The sequence below is a fragment of the Colobus angolensis genome, unplaced genomic scaffold (assembly GCF_000951035.1).
Source record: "Colobus angolensis palliatus isolate OR3802 unplaced genomic scaffold, Cang.pa_1.0 Scaffold2, whole genome shotgun sequence".
NCBI lineage: Eukaryota > Metazoa > Chordata > Mammalia > Primates > Cercopithecidae > Colobus > Colobus angolensis.
The window spans coordinates 9,511,831-9,532,014 of NW_012115154.1; the positions used below are offsets into that span (position 1 = coordinate 9,511,831).

The window sequence follows — 20,184 nt, forward strand, 5'->3', positions numbered from 1 at the left end:
AACATCCTTGTATATATGTCCTCCTAAGGCACACATGTAGGAGTTTGTTGAGGGGCTGTAAATTTGGGCCATAGGGCATATACATTTCTACTTGACTTTGTCAAGTGTTTGGAATAACTTATACTCCAAATAACAGTTTCTGGAAGTTTCTATTTCCCCTGTCTTTACCAAATCTTGATATTATCTATTAGGTTTGCTGTTTTGATTGGGAAGTGGAATGTGGAGCAGCATTTCTGAAAGTTAAAAAATAATAAATTCCATCTTGGCTGGGACTCATCAGGTTAGAGCTAAGGGTTGGGGGTTAGGGGCGCTTGTTTAACTCACAAGTATCATCCTTGCAGGTCAAAGGTGAGTCCTGAATCATGACTCCCCTAGTTGCATCAAACATCAAACTATACTTGGTGCTGGGCAGCTGCAGCCATGTTTCTGCTTCCATGTCTTGGGGTTATCGTGTATGGGTGGAGGAGATGTGCTGGAGAAGCTCATTGGTGTAATTGGTCTTCAAGGGGACTGGAAATCAGGGCACAGTAGATTCAGTCCTTGAGCCAGGAGTAGGATGGTAGGACACAGCCAGGGTTACAGCATAATGGGAGATGCTGCCTTGGGCTGCGAGTGGGGATGGGGTGAGATGCCAGCAACATGGCAGAGAAAGAAACTGAGATCAGTACCTGAGGCCAGAAGAAGACAGGATGATAGGAAGCTGTCTCCTAGACATTCATTTCTTTTTTTAAACCATGGCAGATTTGTGCTTGCTGCATGTCTTAAAGGACATTTGTGGTGTCTGACATCTATAATCTGTGTCCCAAATGGTGCCATAGTATAGTAATAGCAATAACAATTATGGATTGCTTATGACATACCAGGCACAAAATGCTTTACTTATATGAACTTGTTGAATCCTCGCAATATCCCCAAGGGGGTAGATACTTGCACCACACCATTTTAAAATAAAGACACTTGGGTATATAGAGAGGGCTTCATTAATTTGGCCAAGATCCCATATCTAGGGATTCTTAAAGCCAGGATTAGAACCCATGGCAAATTGGCTCCAGCACCCATGCTCTTTATTCTGCATAGTGCTGCAGGACACAGGAGGAAAAGAGGGAATAAGTTGCTATTCCTTTTTTCAGTTCTGTTTTTGAATTTCATTGCAACTAGGGAGTCAGGATAAATTAACACTTCAATTAACATCTGTAATCTAGCCAAGTCATTTAACTTAAACATGGAAATAATCAATTTTGTGAGTAGACAGAGGTATAAAGAGAAACACAATTCATCTATTTGAGGTTTCTACATTCTGTCTGTGATCTTTAGTTTCCACTCAAGTTTTTTGCTTTTTGTTTTTTGTTTTTGAGATGGAGTCTCACTCTCTTGCCTAGGCTAGAGTGCAGTGGCATGATCTTGCCTCACTGTAACCTCCACCTCCTGGGTTCAAGCAATTCTCCTGCCTCAGCCTCCCGAGTAGCTGGATTATAGGCATGCACCACCACATCTGCCTAATTTTTTTGTATTTTTAGTAGAGATGGGGTTTCACCATGATGGCCAAGCTGGTCTCGAACTCCTGACCTCAGGTGATCCACCAACCTCGGCTTCCCACAGTGTTGGGATTACAGGCATGAGCCACCGCGCCCTGCCAGTTTCCATTCAAGTTTTAGCTAAGGCATGTAACAGGTTGAAGAGGAAAATAGTCAATCATCTGAATTTTGTTTCTCAAGTACAACTCAGTTCCCCCCAGTTCTTCCCTAATCTCTTCTTTCTTTCTCTCTGAATTAACTGGTAAAAAGGAAAATCAGCATTATGTAACTCCCTTTTCAAAGGAAAAGTGGAAAACTCAGTGATGTGCATTTTTTTTCCCCTAGCTGAAACTAAACATTCATTCCGCTATTTGGAAGCATCTGGGTGGCTGTCTGAATCCTCTCATTTTTGTTGAGCTCAGTCTGTAGGAAATGCCTGGCCTTGGCCTTCTAGGGGTGCATACCTGGGGAAGGCAGAGTTTACTGTGGAGAAGCTGGCCAGCAGAGTGTCTGCCATTGGGTCCCACAACCCCACACCCAGAGGCGGCGGTGGCAGAGCCCAGGAAAGCCATCTCTGTCCTGGCATCTGCAATTCTGGTGACTCATGAACAATCATTTTACTTTTCTCTGAAGAAGCAGGAATGACGAATTTCCAAGTCTGTTTATCTTCTCCTCGTCCCTTTCCTTTAGGACAACTGCCTCATGCTGAATCCTTAATTTAAAGAAAATGGATGTTTCCCTCTGGCCTCAGAGCTGGGGATTCTTATCAAAAGTGACATTAAAAAAGTGCCAGACTGGCCTCCTTCCTCTTCCCGGCCCATCCTTCATCACCTCTGCCTGCCTCCATCACTGTCTCCCATCTCCAGATCTGTCTCCACTTCCTGGGTCCCCAGAGAGAAAGCATGAGCTCATTGTTTTCCAGTGAAAAACCAGATCTGGTCTCCTTCTCGCCTCGTTTGTCTGTCAGAGCCTGGAGATGGATGATTCTTCCACTGGCTGAAGCTGTGCCTGGAGGAGCTGCTCTGGGTATCTGCACCGGGCGTGTGGGGCCGCAGGCAGGGTGGTGGCGGCTCGAGGCTCTGAACTTTCCCCAAGGTCATTAGGGATGTGATGGGAATAAGGGATAGATTATTTACTGCACCCCAGATGGTAATCTGAAGCCATACCTCACCTTCTCATTCTTTCCCAAGAAGTCTGTTTCAGACTGGAAAATACATGAGCGAAGTGGGGAAAAAGCAGCCAAAAATGTGCAGGCAGGATAGGCCATGAGGGGCGCAGACGGTGACAGCTCATTCTTTATTTCCTCTTGTGAAGAAGCGACTATGTAATGACATTTTAAAATGTCTTGTTTAAAACATGCAAAAAAAAAAAAAAAAAACCTCAGAAAAGGGGCAAAGGCATTCAGAATCCACGAAAAAAGGAATTAGGATAAAAAGGTGGTAGCTCCCACTAAAGATGAGGTGACCTTTACAACAGAAGACTGTGAAATGTTATAGGTTGCTACAAAAGTAATTGTGGTTTCTGCCATTAGTAGTAATGGCAACCTACTAGGTGCGTTAGTTAAGGAAAAGGGTCTCTTGATAAAGGAATGAAAAGAACCTGGTTAGCAAATGCAATGAGAAGGCAGAGGAATGGAAGCCATCTGGCATAATTGGGGGAGGATCTCCACCCGTTGTAGCGGGAGAGGTGCCTAGTGGTCCCCCAGTGGAGAGGCTGCTTCTCTCTCTTTCTTCCTTTCTTATTTTCTTCCTTTTCTCTTTGCTTCCTTTTCCTTCCTTCTCTCTCCCTCTCTTTTTTCTTCTTTGAGACAGGGTCTTACTCTGTCACTTAGGGTGGAGTGCCATGGTGCCATCATAGTTCACTTTAACCATGAACTCCTGGGCTCAAGCCATCCTCTTGCCTCAGCCTCCAAGTAGCTGAAACTACAGGTGCAGGCCACCATTCCTGGCTAATTAAAAAATTTTTTTTCGCCGGGTACTGTGGCTCACACCTGTAATCCCAGCACTTTGGGAGGCCGAGGTGGGTGGATCATGAGTTAGGGAGATCAAGACCATCCTGGCTAACCCGGTGAAACCCTGTCTCTACTAAAAATACAAAAAATTAGCCAGGCATGGTGGCAGGCACCTGTAGTCCCAGCTACTTGGGAGGCTGAGGCAGGAGAATGGCGTGAACCCGGGAGGCGGAGCTTGCAGTGAGCTGAGATTGTGCTACTGCACTCCTGCCTGGGCGACAGAGCCAGACTCCGTCTCAAGAAAAAAAAAAAAAATTTTTTTTGTAGACAGGGTCTCACTATTTTGCCCAGGCTGGTCTTGAACTCCTGGGCTCAAGTGATTCTCCCGCCTTGGCTTCTCAAAGTGTTAGGATTATGGATGTGAGCCACTGTGCTTGGCCCATTTTTATTTCTCAGTTGGAGTGCTGACCACCAGATGATGTAGAACCACAGGGAGAAGTGGTTTTTCTAGTGGGGCTGTCCTGGTTGTGGGGGACATGGTTTTTCTGAGGTGGTTTTTCTAGTGGGGCTGAGAGGTGGTTTTTTCTAGTGGGGCTGTCCTGGTTGCGGGTGGAGACAGGATGGCTTGATGGAGCTGTGGAATGCAAAGTGCTGTGAGCCTAGAGGCAGGTGACCAGTGGCTAGATTTTCAATGCAAGAGTGCACTATCAGGGGATTCCGTGAATATGGACAAGCAGCCCAGTTAGAGGGAGCCCTGGAAAACTGTCCAAAAGGCTTATTAAACAGATGGTGGGTAAGCACACAGCGAGAAAGCAGCAATGCTGGCAGAGTGAACAAGCCATGCCAAGCTGACCTCATTCCCTTTTTGGATATGGTTCTTAGACAGACTGATAGGGGTGAACAGTGCGGGCAAGGCCTCTCGTGACATCCAGGTGGACAAAACGGGAATGTGTGGAAGCAGATCAGGGAGCTGAGTTCCTGGCAGCAGAATGATGGCACCCAAAGCACTTTCTCCTAACTGCTTGATTTCAGGTCACGACAAGGCTTTGTGTGTGTGCTTGGGTCGAGTTCTGCCTCCAGCACCGCCCTGTGGAAAGATTTTAGCGATGGCTTGGCGAGGATGGAGATGGCCTGCTGATGCAGCATGTGGGACTAATTGCTAATTTGTAGAATGACACAATCATGATCCAAAATTTTTTTCAGGGGCTGGAACAAATAGAAGATCCTACACTGAGGTAACAAACCAAAATAAAAAAAAAAAAAAAAAAAAAGAACCAAAAACCTAAAAAATGAGAAAAGACAGTTGCCCAAGCACATGAAGGGGCAGAGTTGGCTTAGTAGCTTTGTTGGAGGAAATCACGTTGGCGCCGTCCTCTCAGGTGACAGCACCGGCACGTGGCAGCCCACAAAGCTAAGAGGAGGCGAGGCCACATGGCCAAAGTTGTGACACCAGACCTGGGAGCCGGTGGCCCTACTGGGTTTGCACAGGTCTGACTGTGCACAGGAGTTACTGTGCCCAGTGCTCTGTGTGAGCCTGGGAGAGATTCTCAACCACAGACTGAACCTGGAGGATGGCCAGTGTAGTGATGGGTTTTGTGACTGTGTGGCTGGGGGAGCCGGGAAGTGTTCAGCTGGAAGAAGAGGAGACGTGGGGGTGGGGAGGGGCATAAGCATTGTCTTCAAATATTTATGGGCTGTTGTGTGGGAAGGGGATGTTATTGAAGGCTCATCATGGAGAAGGTTTTACACGGGTTATCTCATTTATTCCTCATCTGTTTTCTGAGGTGCGTGCTATTATTATCATCAGTATTTTGCGGATGATGAAATAGAGGCTTTGAGAGGGTGAGCGACTTGCCTAAAGGCTCCTGCTGGTAAGCGGCTTGTCCTGGGAGTGGGGACAGGAATGTGGCTGAGACTTAAGACATCAGATGTGGGGCTAGTGAGCACTCTTTGAGCTCTCCTTCACTTCTGTGTTCTGTGTTACTATGGAGCTGTCTTCTCTCCAGCTTGTTAGGGGAGCTATGGAAGCAAACATTTTGTCTTACTCTGATAAGAGCAGCAGAGTCTGTAGGTGCTGAAAATCCCTGCAAATGGAAAAGTTTTACTTTATATGTTTCCAGTGTAAAACCTTGGAAGATCTCCTGCTTTCTTTCAGAAGAGTCTGGTATTTCCCAAGTTCTTTTCACACGTGTGGCAGGGCATACTTAGGAGTGTGTTAGGTGGATTTGAATCCCACCTCTGCCACCTAATAGTTATGCACTTTTGATAAGGATACGTCTCTAAGCTTCTCAGTTTTCATTTATGAGTGGGGATAATAATGTACCTCTTAGGATTAAACAAATGAATAAAACAGTTCTGTGCACAGTACCTAATACATAGACAGTGTTCATTAAACAGAAGCTATTGTTACAATGAATAACAGTACTCAAAGCATCATTTTGACCATCAGGACCACAAAGTTGAAAAACACAAGCTCCTCTATCTCAGAGCTTTTGCCATAGATAGAAATACATGATGAATATATAATAAATGTGTTGTAACAGTAACCAGCAGAAGGTGATAAGGGGCAGGGTAAGGGGGTCAGAAACATGATGATGGGGTGGGCGGGTGGGTGACAGGTTTTGAAAATGAAATTCCATGTGTGTAATGAGGAGGGTTCCCTGAGCACCTCTCATAACAAACATTTATGTAACATAGAATGAAAAGAAATTAAATAGTTAGAACTCAGTCTACGCAATGCACACAAAACAGCATTAAAAGGCCACATTGATAAGGCAGCACAAAAAAACAAAGCATACAAAATGGAATGCATTTGAAAGCATTAAAAATAAAAACATAGATAACACTTTTCCTCAGTATGAAGAAAATAAAACCTTCTTTCTGGCTGGGCCTGCAGCAGCTATAAGCCTTGCAAATCCTTGGGCTCAGAACATCTGGGAGGAGCAGAAGGCGCTAAAGAGAAGACATGGGGGAGGTGGGGTGTGGAGATTTCTTGAAATAAGCCTTTGTGAAGAGTTGCCTCTTAAATAGGGAGAGCTCCTGTCAACATTGCCAGTCTTGATGGAGGTTGCCAAGGGTGTACCTTCTCCGCCCCTCCCATTTCTGCCCCAGCTGGGGACAGGGCTGTGGGGGGTATGGGAACCACCAGCATGGTTTGCCCACTTTGAAGCCCCAGAATATTCCTAGTTTGCTTCCTGTCCCTTTCATCACTGACAAAGTTTTCCTTTTAATCTCCAATCTTTAAGCCCCTAGACTCCTGTGTTCTTCCACCCACCTCTCGTGGTCTTCTAAAGAATCCAGTGTGATAAAGTGAATGCATCTGATAAATGGCCTTCCTAATGTGCTAAAGAAAAATCTCCCTGCTAAAATGTTATTTTAACTTTTTTCTTTTTTAAGAAAATGCTCTTTAAAGAGGAGACGAAGCCTGAGCCTTAAAGCTCTAACTGGTTTTGTCTTTTTTTGTTGGTGGCTTTTTTCCCATGTGCTCTTTCTACTTTTGATTTAATCTTCCATATATTAAGTGCAGGGGATTAGCCAGGCCTCGGGCTAGAAAGTCTAAGAACTGTCAGCCCATTGGGTGAGACGGCATCAAGCCCTAAAGGCTGACGATGTGGTAGGCAGAGGCCAGCATGTGTCACTGGGTGACCCCACATGTGGTCTCCCACTCCAAGCATTGTCACCGTGGAAAGGTGAGCAACATACAGGACATGGACAGTGTCCCTTCCTTCCTCCCTCTCTTTCTTTCCTCATCAGTGGATGTATTGAGTTTCTTCCATGTACAAGGCACTGTGGCTGCAAAAATAACTCTTGTTCCCAACAAATCTTCCACCCAACAGTGAATCCTTATAGCCGTGGTGTCCGAAACTGCTGCACTCACGCTGGAAAGCACAGACCTGGGTTAGCGAGGCCAGAATCTGCATCCCAGCTTTTCCCCTGGCTGGCACAGATGAAGGGCTGGAGGCCTCTTTAGTCAAACAGGGCTGGTCCTAGAATATCCCCCACCTGGGGTTGTCATGAGGAAGGCATGGGATAATGTGGGAGCCTCTGGCATGTGGTAGGCATTGAACAGATTTTTGTTTGTTTGTTTTTTTAAAAAAAGGAGCTCTGGGGTGGAGGAAACACACAGACTCTCAGAAGTGGTCCACTAGTGTGTCCTGGACTACTAGAGTCCATCCTGTGCCTGTAGAGAGGTGAATACCAAGAGAGGAAAGGGCCTCGGGGGAACCCAAAGGAAGAGAGGGACTGCCTCATCCAACAGCGCCCACAGGACCCTTCAAAGCAACCACAAGACTAGATTGTACCAGTTCCTTTTTCAAGCGTGTAAACCATGTCTGTTACACTCCTCCAGGTCATTGTTCTTAGTGTGGGTTCTCCCAAAAGTGGAGCTTGTGACGGGGACTCTGAGGGAAGCAGGTGTGTAGGCGCTGGAAGCTTGAGACCGGAAAGAGGAAGAAGCCAGTCAAGAAGGTGAGGGAGCCAGTGACTACTGTGAGGTTCAATTCCAGAGGGACCCTCTGAGGAACTGTGCAGAAAGCATCTCATAATTACTCTCCCAAAGGATGGGGCTGCTGCTCTCCATCTGTCACCCCTGTCACCCCCTTGGTTAAGAGCTGCTCTACTGTAGTTGCTCAGCGTGGGCTTAGTGGACTTGGGAAGGGAGTGGGGGCAGGGAGGGCTGCTGGGTGCTTGCTGTGGGCACTATTGGCTTGCCCAGGAGAGTCCACTGCAGCTTCAGCTGCAATCAGAGGTGAGCAGAGGGGATGTGGCACAGGACACTGAGGGCAGTTGCACTAGTTTTGTCCACACAGATTCCAGACTCATTTTAAGGCATTGTGAGAACACAGCTTATGGGTGGGAATTCAACCGTGGTATGGCTTTGCTGGTAGCTCTCAGATATGGCTTTGGAGAAGAGAGTGGCAGACACTTGGAGCCATTACTTTAATTTATCTAGAAGATCATTTGATCTAATAGCAGACCTTGATATCTATTTTTCACCCATCCAAATATAACTGAGGGCTTCCTATGTGCCCATTGATGTGCTTGGCTCTGGAATAGAACGTAAACAAAAGAAATGGCTTCTGACTTTTTTTTTTAAGAGACAGGATCTTGCCCTGTCACCCAGGCTGGAGTGTGGTGGTGTGATCACAGCTCACTGAAGCCTCAAATTCCTGGGCTCAAGCAATGCTCCCACCCCAGCCTCTTGAGTAGCTAAGACCACAGGTGTGCAACACCACACTCAGCTAATTTTTAAAAAAATTTTTTATAGAGACGGGGTCTCAATCTATTGCTCAGGCTGGTCTTGAACTCCTGGCCTCAAGCAATCCTTCCACTTTGGCCTCCCAAAATCCTGGGATTACAGGCTGAGTCACAGCACTTGGCCTGGTTTCTGATTTTGATAAACTCCATCTAGTGCTGAATAAAAAAGGATGTGGGATTAAGGGAGTCTAGGAAAATCTGCTGTAACTGTCCCTTTTTGGGAGAGTCATAGTGTCTATTAAAAACTCTTAAAGTCCTGCAATAAGGAAGCCATTTTTATACTTTGTTTAACCCAACCTCTCCTAAATACATTGGGCCATCACATTCCAATCCCATCTCACCACTTGTGAAGTGATGGGGGGAGACATTTCCCACATTCCAATTCTTCCTTGGCCACCCTGTCAGCACCAGGTGTCCCGGTGCCATTGTGAGTAGTTGAGGGCCTTGCCTTTGCCTTGGGTGCTTCATCCCTTCTCAGCATCTTTGCTTTCTAGGAATCCTCTGTAGCTGAGGGGCCCTCCATCTGGAGGAAGGGGATCTGGGATCTCAGCCCTTCAGACTTATTTACAAGAGCTTTAGCAATGGGTGTCCAGGAGAACAATATTTGATCCAAAGGAATGACTCTCTAATAGAGATATAAAGTACTACAGCATTTGTTTAGGGAAGATAATTTTAGATGGGCTGAAGTTAGGTCCCAGCATTGCCTCTAAAACCACTCTGCCTAGAAGGGCCCTGCTTAATATATATTACCCTTGAGTGATAGACTTCTTTGACAAGTACTTAGGAAGTTTTGGATTGCTGAGAGCTGATACATGTGGGAGAAAAACTGCCTGCTGGCATTGCTGTAGGTGTGACCAGACTTCAGAATTCAGTGTCACTGCATGCAGTTTCTGTGTCATCTCTGGCACCCTCCCTTCCTTGGTCTCTGTTTCCGTACATCAGAGCTCTTGTTCCACCAGCCTCCTGGGGGTATTGTGTGTGAAAATTTATACTTGATAGACATAGATCTGTGTTTATAGCATGATGCAAACATTTCAGTAATATCATTTCTGAGTTCCTGTGTTCATGTCCCTTTAGTCTTAGGACAGCAACTGATAAGAATAACTAATATTTATTGAGCACTTACTATGTGGAGGGACCACACTTAGTACTTGATGTGAGTTGTCATGCTATGCTTGGGTCTTAAAAGATTTGAGATGGAGAAAAAGTAATGGAACAGTCTCTTCCCACTGATGGTTCCCCATGTCTCCCTTTGCCACCATGGAGCTCTGGGAAGGAAGAATGTGCTAGCATTGGACTAAGCGAAAACTACAGTGATGCATTTGGAAGTGGAAGAGCGAGGGGAGATGCGAGAGGAAGAGCCCTGGAGAAAGAGAGGAATGAGCTGGATGTTTTGTCTGCCTGTCCAACCTGGCCTCTGCCTGCTGCATCTGCTCTGAGCTCCTGGAGGCTGACCTACCCTCTGGCTTCTAGTTTGGGTTGTGCTACTGGGAGGAACTGACGAGAGCTTGAAGGTTGGAGCAGTGAGAGGTTGGGTGTTTCTTCCCTGTCACCTCACCAGAGGTTGGCTGTGACTCTCCACCAAAGGCTGCATCATCTCTGTCCATATGGCCACCCCTGCCAGGTCCTGATAACAGCTTCCTCCTCTGCCCCTCCAGGCCTTAGGGTCATACCAGCTGCTTCTGTTGCCAGCCCTGGGTCCTTTGCAGCATCCTTCACTGGTCTCTTCATACTCTGTCTTTGTAAATTGCCCTCTCTGTTTTGTTGTTATCGTGGTAAGGACATTCAACATGAGATCTACCTTCTTAACAGACTTTCGAGTGTATAATAGTATTATCAACCATAGGCACAATGTTATACAGCAGATCTCTTATTTATCTTGCACGACTGAAATTTTTATCTGTTGAATGACATCTCCTCATTTCTCCCACTCTCCAGCCCCTGGCAACTATGGTTCTTCTCTCTGTTTCTATGAGCTTGGCTACTTTGAGAATTCATATAAGTGGAATCATGCAGTGTTTGCCCTTCTATGACTGGCTTATTCACTTAGCATAATGTCTAGGTTAATCTATGGTTGTCACATGCAACAAGCTTCCCTTTTTTTACAGACCAATTATATGGCACTGTAGGGTTGCAATGTTGGATATCGCATGGGTACACGTTTCCTTTATCCTTCATCTGCTGATGGACATTTAGGTTGCTTGTATGTTTTGGCTACTGTGAATAATGCTGCAATGAACATGGGAATGCAGATATCTCTTTGAGATAGTGATTTCAATTGTTTTGGGTATTTGCCCAGGAGTAGGATTGCTGGATCATTCGTAATTTTTTGAGGAACCGCCATACTGAGCCCCATAGTGGCTGCACTAATTTACAGTCCCACCAATAGCATGCAAGGGTTTTGCTTTCTCCACCTCCTCACCAATATGATTTATTTATTTATTTTGATAATAGCCATCCTAACAGGTATGAGGTGATGTCCCCTTGTGGTTTCAATTTGCATTTCCCCGATGATTAGTGATGTTGGACATCTTTTCCTGTTGGTCATTTGAATGTCATTGCCTTTGGAGAAATGTCTGTTCACATCCTTTCCCCATTTTTTTAATCAGGTCGTTCTTTTGCTATTGGGTTAAATTGTCCTTTTTTGAAACTCTCCTTAATTACCTCTGTCTTGCTGTGACCCTGACATATGGGCAGGAGGGGTCACCAGCTCAGAAAGCAGAGCATGACTGAGGGTTTAAAGTGTCCCACCAGGCCAGGGGTGGTGGCTCATGCCTGTACTCCTAGCACTTTGGGAGGCAGAGGTGGAAGGATCACTTGAGCACGGGAATCTGAGACAGCCTGAGCAACATAGTTAGATCCCATCTCTACAAAACATAAGAAAAGGCCAGGTGTGGTGGCTCGTGCCTGTAATCCCAGTAATTTAGGAGACTGAGGTGGGCAGATCACTTGAGTCTGAGAGTTTGAGACTAGCCTGGGTAATATAGTGAGACCCCATCTCTACTAAAAATAAAAAAAAATGAACTGGACATGGTGGCATGTGCCTGTAGTCCCAGCTATTGCAGGGGCTGAGCTGGGAGAATCACTTGAGCCCAGGAGCTTCAGGCTGTAGCAAGCTATCATTGTGCCACTGCATTTCAGCCTGGGTGACATAGTGGGACCCAGTCTCTTTTAAATAAATAAATAAATAATAAGTCTCCCACAGGGGGCACAGGAAGGAGCCACCCCTGGGGTCTCAACCAGCCAGTCCTCCCCTACCTGAGGCTTCTGAAGGGAGAACGGAGGCTCTGGGCTGGGATGCAGGAATTTGGTGAAGAAGGGTTTGTCCTTCCTTCCTGGGAAGGCCGTGAACTTCTCCATTGCCTTCCAGGTAGCCCCCTCTGCATTGTGTGCTGCAGGAAAACCTGTTTGTATTAGGAAGCCCACATTCTGGGCCTACTTATTTGGTGCCCAGATGGTTCCTGTATTTACAAAAGCCCAGCACACTGACAGGACCTGCAGACACATGGATAAATATTTTGCTTTTCTTTTTAGGCAATATTTGAATCTTTCAAATTTAATTGCTGTCAGAGGCAGGATGCTTGCAATCCCCGAGGCAAAGCAAATAGCCAGGGCCTCCAGCGGGGCTGTGGCGGCTGCTCCAGGCAGGCTCCCCAGCCAGTCACCTGCAGTGCCTGTGGGCTGGCTTCTTGCTCTTGCTGAAGGTCGAGGGCCTCTTCCCTCTCTGGCTGGGTGGGCTGCGGTTGGAGGAGGTTAAGGGAGCTGGCTCCAGCCTGCCTGGAACCAGTGGCAACTTGTTGAGTTTCTGTTGAGGCTGAGAGAATCTGACCTGAGCTAAGAAATCAGGTGCTTTCCTCACACAAGAGTGAGTCACCAATCTGGCCATTCCCAGTGGGACCTGGTTTTGTGTCCCAAGGCTGGGTCTTGGAGGTGTTTTGTTGAATCTTGAAATTATTGTAGGTAGGGCTGCTGCTAGCTCGTAAGGCAGCATTGTGCAAGTGAGACAAAGGCAGAGCTTCTGGCAGGGCAGCCCCAGCAACCCCCAGCAGGGTGCAAATCTTGGCCAAAAGAGCAGCAGCTGAATTTCAGTGCCCAGGTGTCCCTGGGAAGTGCCCTTGTGCAGGACACAACCTGTGCAACTGCACATGTCCAAGGCATGATGGTATTCTTGTTACAGCCTTCTACACTTTATATCTTCCTTTCCTCTTTCTTTGATTCCTTTTTTTTTCTCCCAAAACCATTGACCTAGCTGCCCCTGGGGCTACATTTACCAAGTACATTGAGACACTGTTCTGTGATCATACGCCATTTTCTTCCACCTCACTGTGATTAATAAGTCTCTCCTTGTATTGTCCAGGCAGGGAAGAGGCGTTTGCTATAGACTCACAGAGTTCTGCAACAATCGCCTCCTTTAATTCATCAGATTCTAATTTGCCTCAATTATTTTAATTCCTTGCATGTAATAAAAGCAGTTGGATTCTTTGCCCACTGCAGTCTTACAAAGAACACCTCGTATTATTCATTTCTTTCCTCAAAGCACATGTTATTGGTGCTTACCTTGTGCTAGGTGCTGGGAAGATAAAGATGAATGAATAAGACAACATCCCTGCCCTTGAGAAACTCATAATCTAGTCGGGGAGTGAGGCATGTAAACAGATAAATCACAGTGCAGGAGTGTGTTTGCTGCAGGAAGGACAGAAGCAGGGAAACTGCTGGTGGAATGCCTGCTGCTGGGGTGCAATCTAGATGCAAGGAAGGCTTTGCTGAGTAGCTGCCATTTGAGCCATCTCTTATGATGAGTAGGTTTTTGCTCATCCTAAGGGAAATAAAGGCAGGAAGGAGAATAAATGCTAAGTCAGGAGTGGATATGGCATATTCAAGGTAAGGTGGGAGGTTCATCTGGCTGGAGCCTGGGGTATGTGAAGGTTGGGGCCTGAAGGGAGCTGGGACTTTATACCTGAGGAGTGTGGGGTTTATCCTGTGTATAAATAGGCCAACACAGGGCCTGTGAATGGGGTGTGACATTATCACATTTTCCTTTATAGAATACACTCCACATGGGAGGGTGGCCTGGTAGAGGAGACTCTGGTTAGACAGTCCTGGATTTTAATCTTGGCACTGCTACCTCCTTCAGTGAGTCATTTAATCTCCTCATGCCTTCACTTTCTCATTAAAAAATAGGGATGAGGGGCCGGATGCGGTGGCTTATGCCTGTAATCCCAGCACTTTGGGAGGCTGAGGTGGGCAGATCACCTGAGGTCAGGAGTTTGAGACCAGCCTGACCAACATGGAGAAACCCCATCTCTACTAAAAATACAAAATTAGCTGGGTGGGGTGGTGCATGCCTGTAATCCCAGCTACTTGAGGGCTGAGGCAGGAGAATCGCTTGAACCCAGGATCATGCCATTGCACTCTAGCCTGGGAAACAAGAGTGAAACTCTGTCTCAATCAATCAATCAATCAAATCAATCAATAAAAATTTAAAAAATAAGGATAAGGATGGTAATGCCTACTTAATTTGGTTGTAGAACAGATTGAATGATTAAATGAGCTGATATCCATAACAGAGTTTCCCGCCGGTGGAATAAGTCCAGAACCCATAAATAGATTCCAGGTGTGTTGGAAACCCTGGCTTCTTCAGTGCCCTGGGAGCCTGGACAGAGCCGTAAGCAGCCTCATCTGTTCACTCCAGGGTGCCTTGTAAACATCTTCTGTGTGTGCACCATAGCATAAGTAAAGTTGGAAACCAGTGGTCTACAGCCTTGGCGAGTCCCTCCTATCTCATAAGTCCTTAAGTGATGTGGTTGTTGACTGTATCAGGACAACTACTATAGGAGGAGGGGAGATAGACAGTAGGTGCGAGACTCCAGGGACATTTCTGAAGTAGACCTGGCAGAATTTTGTGACCAGCTGGATGTCAGGAAGGTGGGGCACCCTTGAGGAGGAAGCAGCATTCGCAATGACTGCAGGATTTATGATGTAGACTGGATGGGAGGTGATGCTATTAATGGAAATTGTTATGGAAATTAGAGCATGTGGGGTTGGAGGTGTGAATGTGAATGGAGGAAGTGGAGACTGGCTGGTAGACTCCTTTTTCACCAAGTTTTGCAAGTTAAGGAAGGAGGATGACAGGATGAAGGTATGAGGAGGAGGTGTGCTTAGGGGGAATGCTGGGGGCATGTGAGAGGCTTCAGGATGCTTGTGGGCTAAAGGAAAAGAGGCAGCAAAGTCGAAAAATGGAAGATGCAGGAAGAGCGCACACTACTCTCTAGAATGTGCCTCTTGGACAGCGTCAGTCCCACTGGAGGAGTGTCCGCCAATAACTGGCAACTGGGCAGTTGTCCAGATATGATTTACAATAAGGCATCAGTTTCATGAGGCACTGTCTAAATTATTGCACTTCACCGATTGCAGGTTCCCTGCTGACAGTGGGCCGGGGGGTCAAACAATTCAATCATGTGCCACCACTTATAAATTGAAAATCAGTGGGGTGCAAAATGGATTACCATCAAAATCCATTCAGGTGCAAAACCAAATTTAAAACCCCCCAACCTTTAAAAATCACCCCTTTCCTGATTCTTCACAATGCTCTGACATTGAGTCTTTATATCCCCCAGATGAGCAAGTGTCAATAGATATGGCTGCAAGAAACCAAAAGTAATGGGGGAAGAGCTCCCCATCGTGCCTTCCTTTTGGAATTTGCAAACAGGGTGGATTTATGCATTAATGCACTGGCAATTCTGTTAGTTTCTCCGAGGCAGTGGTTCTCAAACTTAAGTGTGTAATAAAATCCCTGGAGGGCTGATGTAAATTCAGATTGCCAGGCTCTACTTCCTAGTTTGCCTCAGTAGGTCTGGGGTTGAGCCTGAGAAGTTGCATTTGTAGCAAGTTCCTAGGGAATGCTGATGTTGCCGGCCCTGGGACCACACTTTGAGAATCTCTACCCTAAGATCTAAATTTGACAATCTGAGATCTATTTTGACAATCCACTAGTAAAGCATGCTTTGATTGGTGTTAAGTCTGTTAATAAATCAAAACTTTGTTCAAGAAACCTGAAAAGAGACTAGTTCAAAGAGACCCAGATTAATCTGAGTGCTTTGTGTTCAGAGGTGAGGTTGGGAGGATGACATTGAGAGGATGGAGGCCCCCCCCACACCATTCCCCCAGCTCATCATTTCAGAAAATTGTGTGTGCTCAGAGCACAAATGATATCATTAAGGTTTAACAAAGCCTGCTCTCTGCTGGTCCCTGGATGGAAACTGTTGATGTCTTTTGATGCCAAACTTCCTCTCTTGACTTGGAAGTTGATTTTCCTGGGAATGTTAGACAAGCTGCTGTCAGCCTACACATTGGTTCTTCCCACCTCTGCATGATCCCAAAGATGTATTTTTCCATCTAAATCAATGCTATGTGATTGTAGTTCTACTGTCTTACTCTTTTTGAGTTGAAGGTATTGTCTTTCTGTAGTTGTCACCAGGCCCAATATGAAATGTCTTCTTCAGGATGGAAAAATTAATCCCAGAACTAGTCCAGAGGTGGTTGCTGCTTCCCTAACATTTTGTTTCCTGTCTCTCTCTTCCAGGAGAAATTGAGCGATGCACGTACATCAAATACCACTACTCCTCAGCAACCATCCCCAGGAACCTCACTTTCAATATCACGAAGACCATCCGTCAGGACGAGTGGCATGCCCTACGTAAGTGCACCTGAGTCTCGGTGGCTGTGACTGTACTGTGAGGTCCCCTTTGGAGGGATCGGAGGATTGGATATGCCTCCTTCTGGGATCTCTGGATGGTCTCAGAACATTGAGATGGTTCCGTAAAGTGCCAATACCCTTAGGTCAGAATTGCCTCAGTTGGTTTTGATTGCATTATAAATTTGGGGAGTTTGCTTCTAAAATTAAAGAACAAACCAACTATCAAAACTACAGAAATGACTAGCAATTAGACAGTTACCTTATTTCACCACCCTGGTAGGCATGTAAGATTTCACCTACCTGACTGAACCAACTCTTGGGATTTATTAATAATTCCAGCCTGTCTCCAAGTTGCTTGGAATATTATTGTGGTAACCTGTTAGTCCCTTGGGTTGCATTTGTAAAGGATGAGACCAGCTGGTGGTTGAAGGATGCATCACATTGGAGATGTGCATCTGGTTGGGTCACTAAGAAGCAGGATGTGGTCTTTAAATCTACTGTTTACCCTTAATGATAGGTTTTGGAACCCTGGTTCATGTGCAATTCCTCAGCAAAGATCAGAATATCTATGTGCACTGGTTAGGGCATTTCTTGGCCAGGGATCCTCAGAGACTTAAATGACAACGAGAGGGTTAGTTAATAAGCAAACAGAGTTTGTTGGCTATTTTTACTCTTCTCCTCCATTGGGATACACTGCCTGTCTGTGGCAGGAGAGCTTTCCTTCCTGCGGGCACAGTTCTTCAAGCTGACACATCCTTACTGTCAGCAAGTTCGTGCTGCCTCTGTTGATTTGTCATGCATTCATAGTCCATCTTTTTTCACCAGATTTTGAAAGGTTAAAATTCTGTCGGCATCTGTATGTAAAGGAGGGTTCTTTTATTGTTTCCTGATAGTAAAGATCCCTTAATTGGTAAACTTTGAAGATGGTAGATCTCTAGGTGGAAAACATCTGACTTCTCCTTATAGGTGCTTAGTTATCTTTTTTGTGGATTAGGCCCACTTAGTTATCTTTTTTGGGATTGGCTTTAGTTAAACCACCACAGCTTGGGGTGGGAGTGGGAGGTGAAAGAGACAAATAAAATTAAACAGAACAATCATTCATTGGTGTCAGGAAGTATATTGTGGCTGCGTGTCCAGATGATTGTCACTAAATACTCCTGGCCTGAAATGATGGAGCAGGTGCCAATGGATGAGACAGCATTCACCAGGCTGTTTCCCCTGTAAGCTTTATCCATTACTAGAGACACTAAGCAGCGTGTGGGGATGGAGAGCTAATGTTCAAAGAGGATTCCATGTGCTGGCATTGAGCTAAGCATACCACATATTTAATTTCAATGTTATATTTGCCTTAGAGACACTAGTCATCAGGGTTATTAATTTCCTTTTGGAGGTAGACATGTAAAGACTAAAATGTAGAAATATACAATAACTGCTTATTTCCCACAATGTATTAGTCTCATATAGTCCCTTCTTAGGAGCCTAAAAGGAATGTTCGAGATTGATAAGACCTGTTGATTAACCATTGAAATCTAACTTAAGTTACGGGGGTCGTAATAGGCTTCAGAATCTAAGAAGGAAGAAATTATTCACATAGCAGCTTCAGTTCAAATTAACTCAATGTAATCAAAGTGACCCTGTTTCTTTTTGTGCCAGTGAACACTGAGGCCACTGAGGGTTCTTTAAGGAGCTCAAGTTCGCGGGTGGAGGAGGGTGGGGGATGGGGAGAGACATTCATAATGCAAGTCATTACAAGGCAATGTGATAATTACAATATAGTAGAATTGCTTTAAGCAAGTAAGATAATTTGGAAATTTTTTAGCAAGAAGGAGAATTACTTTAGTGTAAATTGCACAGAGACTCTTCAAGGGAAACCTGGTAGAACTCTTTTGACTGCACACACTGTAGAAACCTGGAATTCAAAGAGATTACCTAGGGAGGCATCACTGGAAACACGTCACGAGCCATCGGCAAAGATAGAGAGGAGAGGATAATGCCAAGGTTTGCGGGTCTTCTTTGAGCCCTGCGTGTCTCCAGGTTCTTATTCCCAAACTGTAGTGCTGTTGGGTTCTGCAAAATCTAGTGTGCAGCCTCTGCTGTGAATTGGGGTGACAGATCTATTTTTAACTGATAAAAGCCATCTCAACGATTGATATATGAAAAGGTCTCGGGCACTTGGTGTGGGTGAAGTTGAGGCCACCTTTTGGTGAGGGATTCATCTGCCTCTTTCACAAAGCCACCTAATGGGCTGTTAAGCAGAGAGAGGGAACATTTGCCATTTCTGACATCGATGACAGTTATTTTTAGCCAGAGGGCAGGTGAGCATCTGTCACAACTGAATTTGGTGCTAAGTGTAATTGGGAATGCTGGCAAGAGGGGAAGCGTAGGAAGTGTCGATTTTAATTTTCAGTGGTCAGATATTGATGACATTAGGTGGGAAGTAGGCACATAAGCCCCCTTTGAAATAAAGCAGAAATGATTAAATATTAGCAAACTCCTGATCAAATACTGGAAATAAAAAAAAATCACAGTCTGATTTCTTTATTTGGTTGGAGAGTTCTGTCCTCTTTAAGTGGGATCAAATTAACTCATTTCATCCTAGATTGGTTATCATCTTTATTATTATTTTTTTGAGATGGAGTCTCATTCTGTTGCCCAGGCTGGAGTACAGTGGCACAATCTTGGCTCATTGCAACCTCCACCTCCCGGGTTCATGCAATTCTCCTGTCTCAGCCTCCTGAGTAGCTGGCACTACAGGCGTGTGCCACCATGCCCGGCTAACTTTTGTATTTTTAGTAGAGACAGGGTTTGACCATGTTGGCCAGGCTGGTCTCGAATTCCTGACCTCAAGTGATCCACCCACCTTGGCCTCCCAGAGTGCTGGGATTACAGGTGTGAGCCACTGTGCCCAGCCTGGTTATCATTTTATAATTTGACCATAACATCTTAGATTCTGTAATTTTTCCTGCTAGATAGTTTTTGCCAAAGGAAGGAAATTTGATTCTTTTCCTGAAACACTTTCTGGCAAATATTTGGACTTTGGTTAAACTTGAATTATATATTTTTCTGCCTGCCTGCCTTCCTCTCTCTTTCTTTCTTTCTCTCTCTCTTTCTGTCTCCCTGTCTCTCTTTCTCTCTCTCTCTCTCTCTCTCTCGCTCTGTTGCCCAGGCTGGAAGTAGCTGGGATTACAGGCATGTGCTGCCATGCCTGGGTAATTTTTGTATTTTCAGTAGAGACCAGATTTCATCATGTTGGCCAGGCTGGTCTTGAACTCCTGGCCTCAAGTGATCCACCTGCCTCAGCTTTTCAAAGTGCTGGGATTACAGGTGTGAGCCACTGCGCCTGGCCTAAATTACATACTTTTCATCAGGAATTTGCATGTCGCCTCATCAGCAACCATTGATATAGAAATAAAATTTTCAAGTAGGAAAAGGCACAGTTTGGTTTAAAACTACATTGTGGTTTTTGAAAAGTTAAGCCTACCAATGGGGGGCTTAACTGCTGGCGTGTGTGCTCATACACCTTATGGTTGGGTGACTAGGAGGTGAAAGGATAGAAGATTCTGGAGGCCACTAGGCTTACAAATCTCATTGTAAAGAGAGAATAAACTCCATAGGGAGTAAAGGCCAGAGGATGAAGCCTGTGTGTGTGTGTGTATGTGTGTGTGTATGTGTGTGTATGTGTGTATGTGTGTGTATGTATGTGTGTGTATGTGTATGTGTGTATGTGTGTATGTATGTGTGTGTGTGTGTGTGTGTGTGTGTGTGTT

General features: G+C 45.4%; 1 protein-coding gene across 1 annotated transcript in view; it reads left to right on the forward strand.

Moving 5' to 3' along the window:
• TMEM178B (transmembrane protein 178B) overlaps window positions 1-20,184 on the forward strand; it is a 402,043-nt gene that overhangs the window by 126,395 nt on the left and 255,464 nt on the right. Inside the window, exon 2 of the mRNA XM_011941299.1 lies at window positions 16,304-16,417. Within this exon, the coding sequence (XP_011796689.1) occupies window positions 16,304-16,417 (114 nt within the window). The remainder of the gene's footprint in view (window positions 1-16,303; window positions 16,418-20,184) is intronic.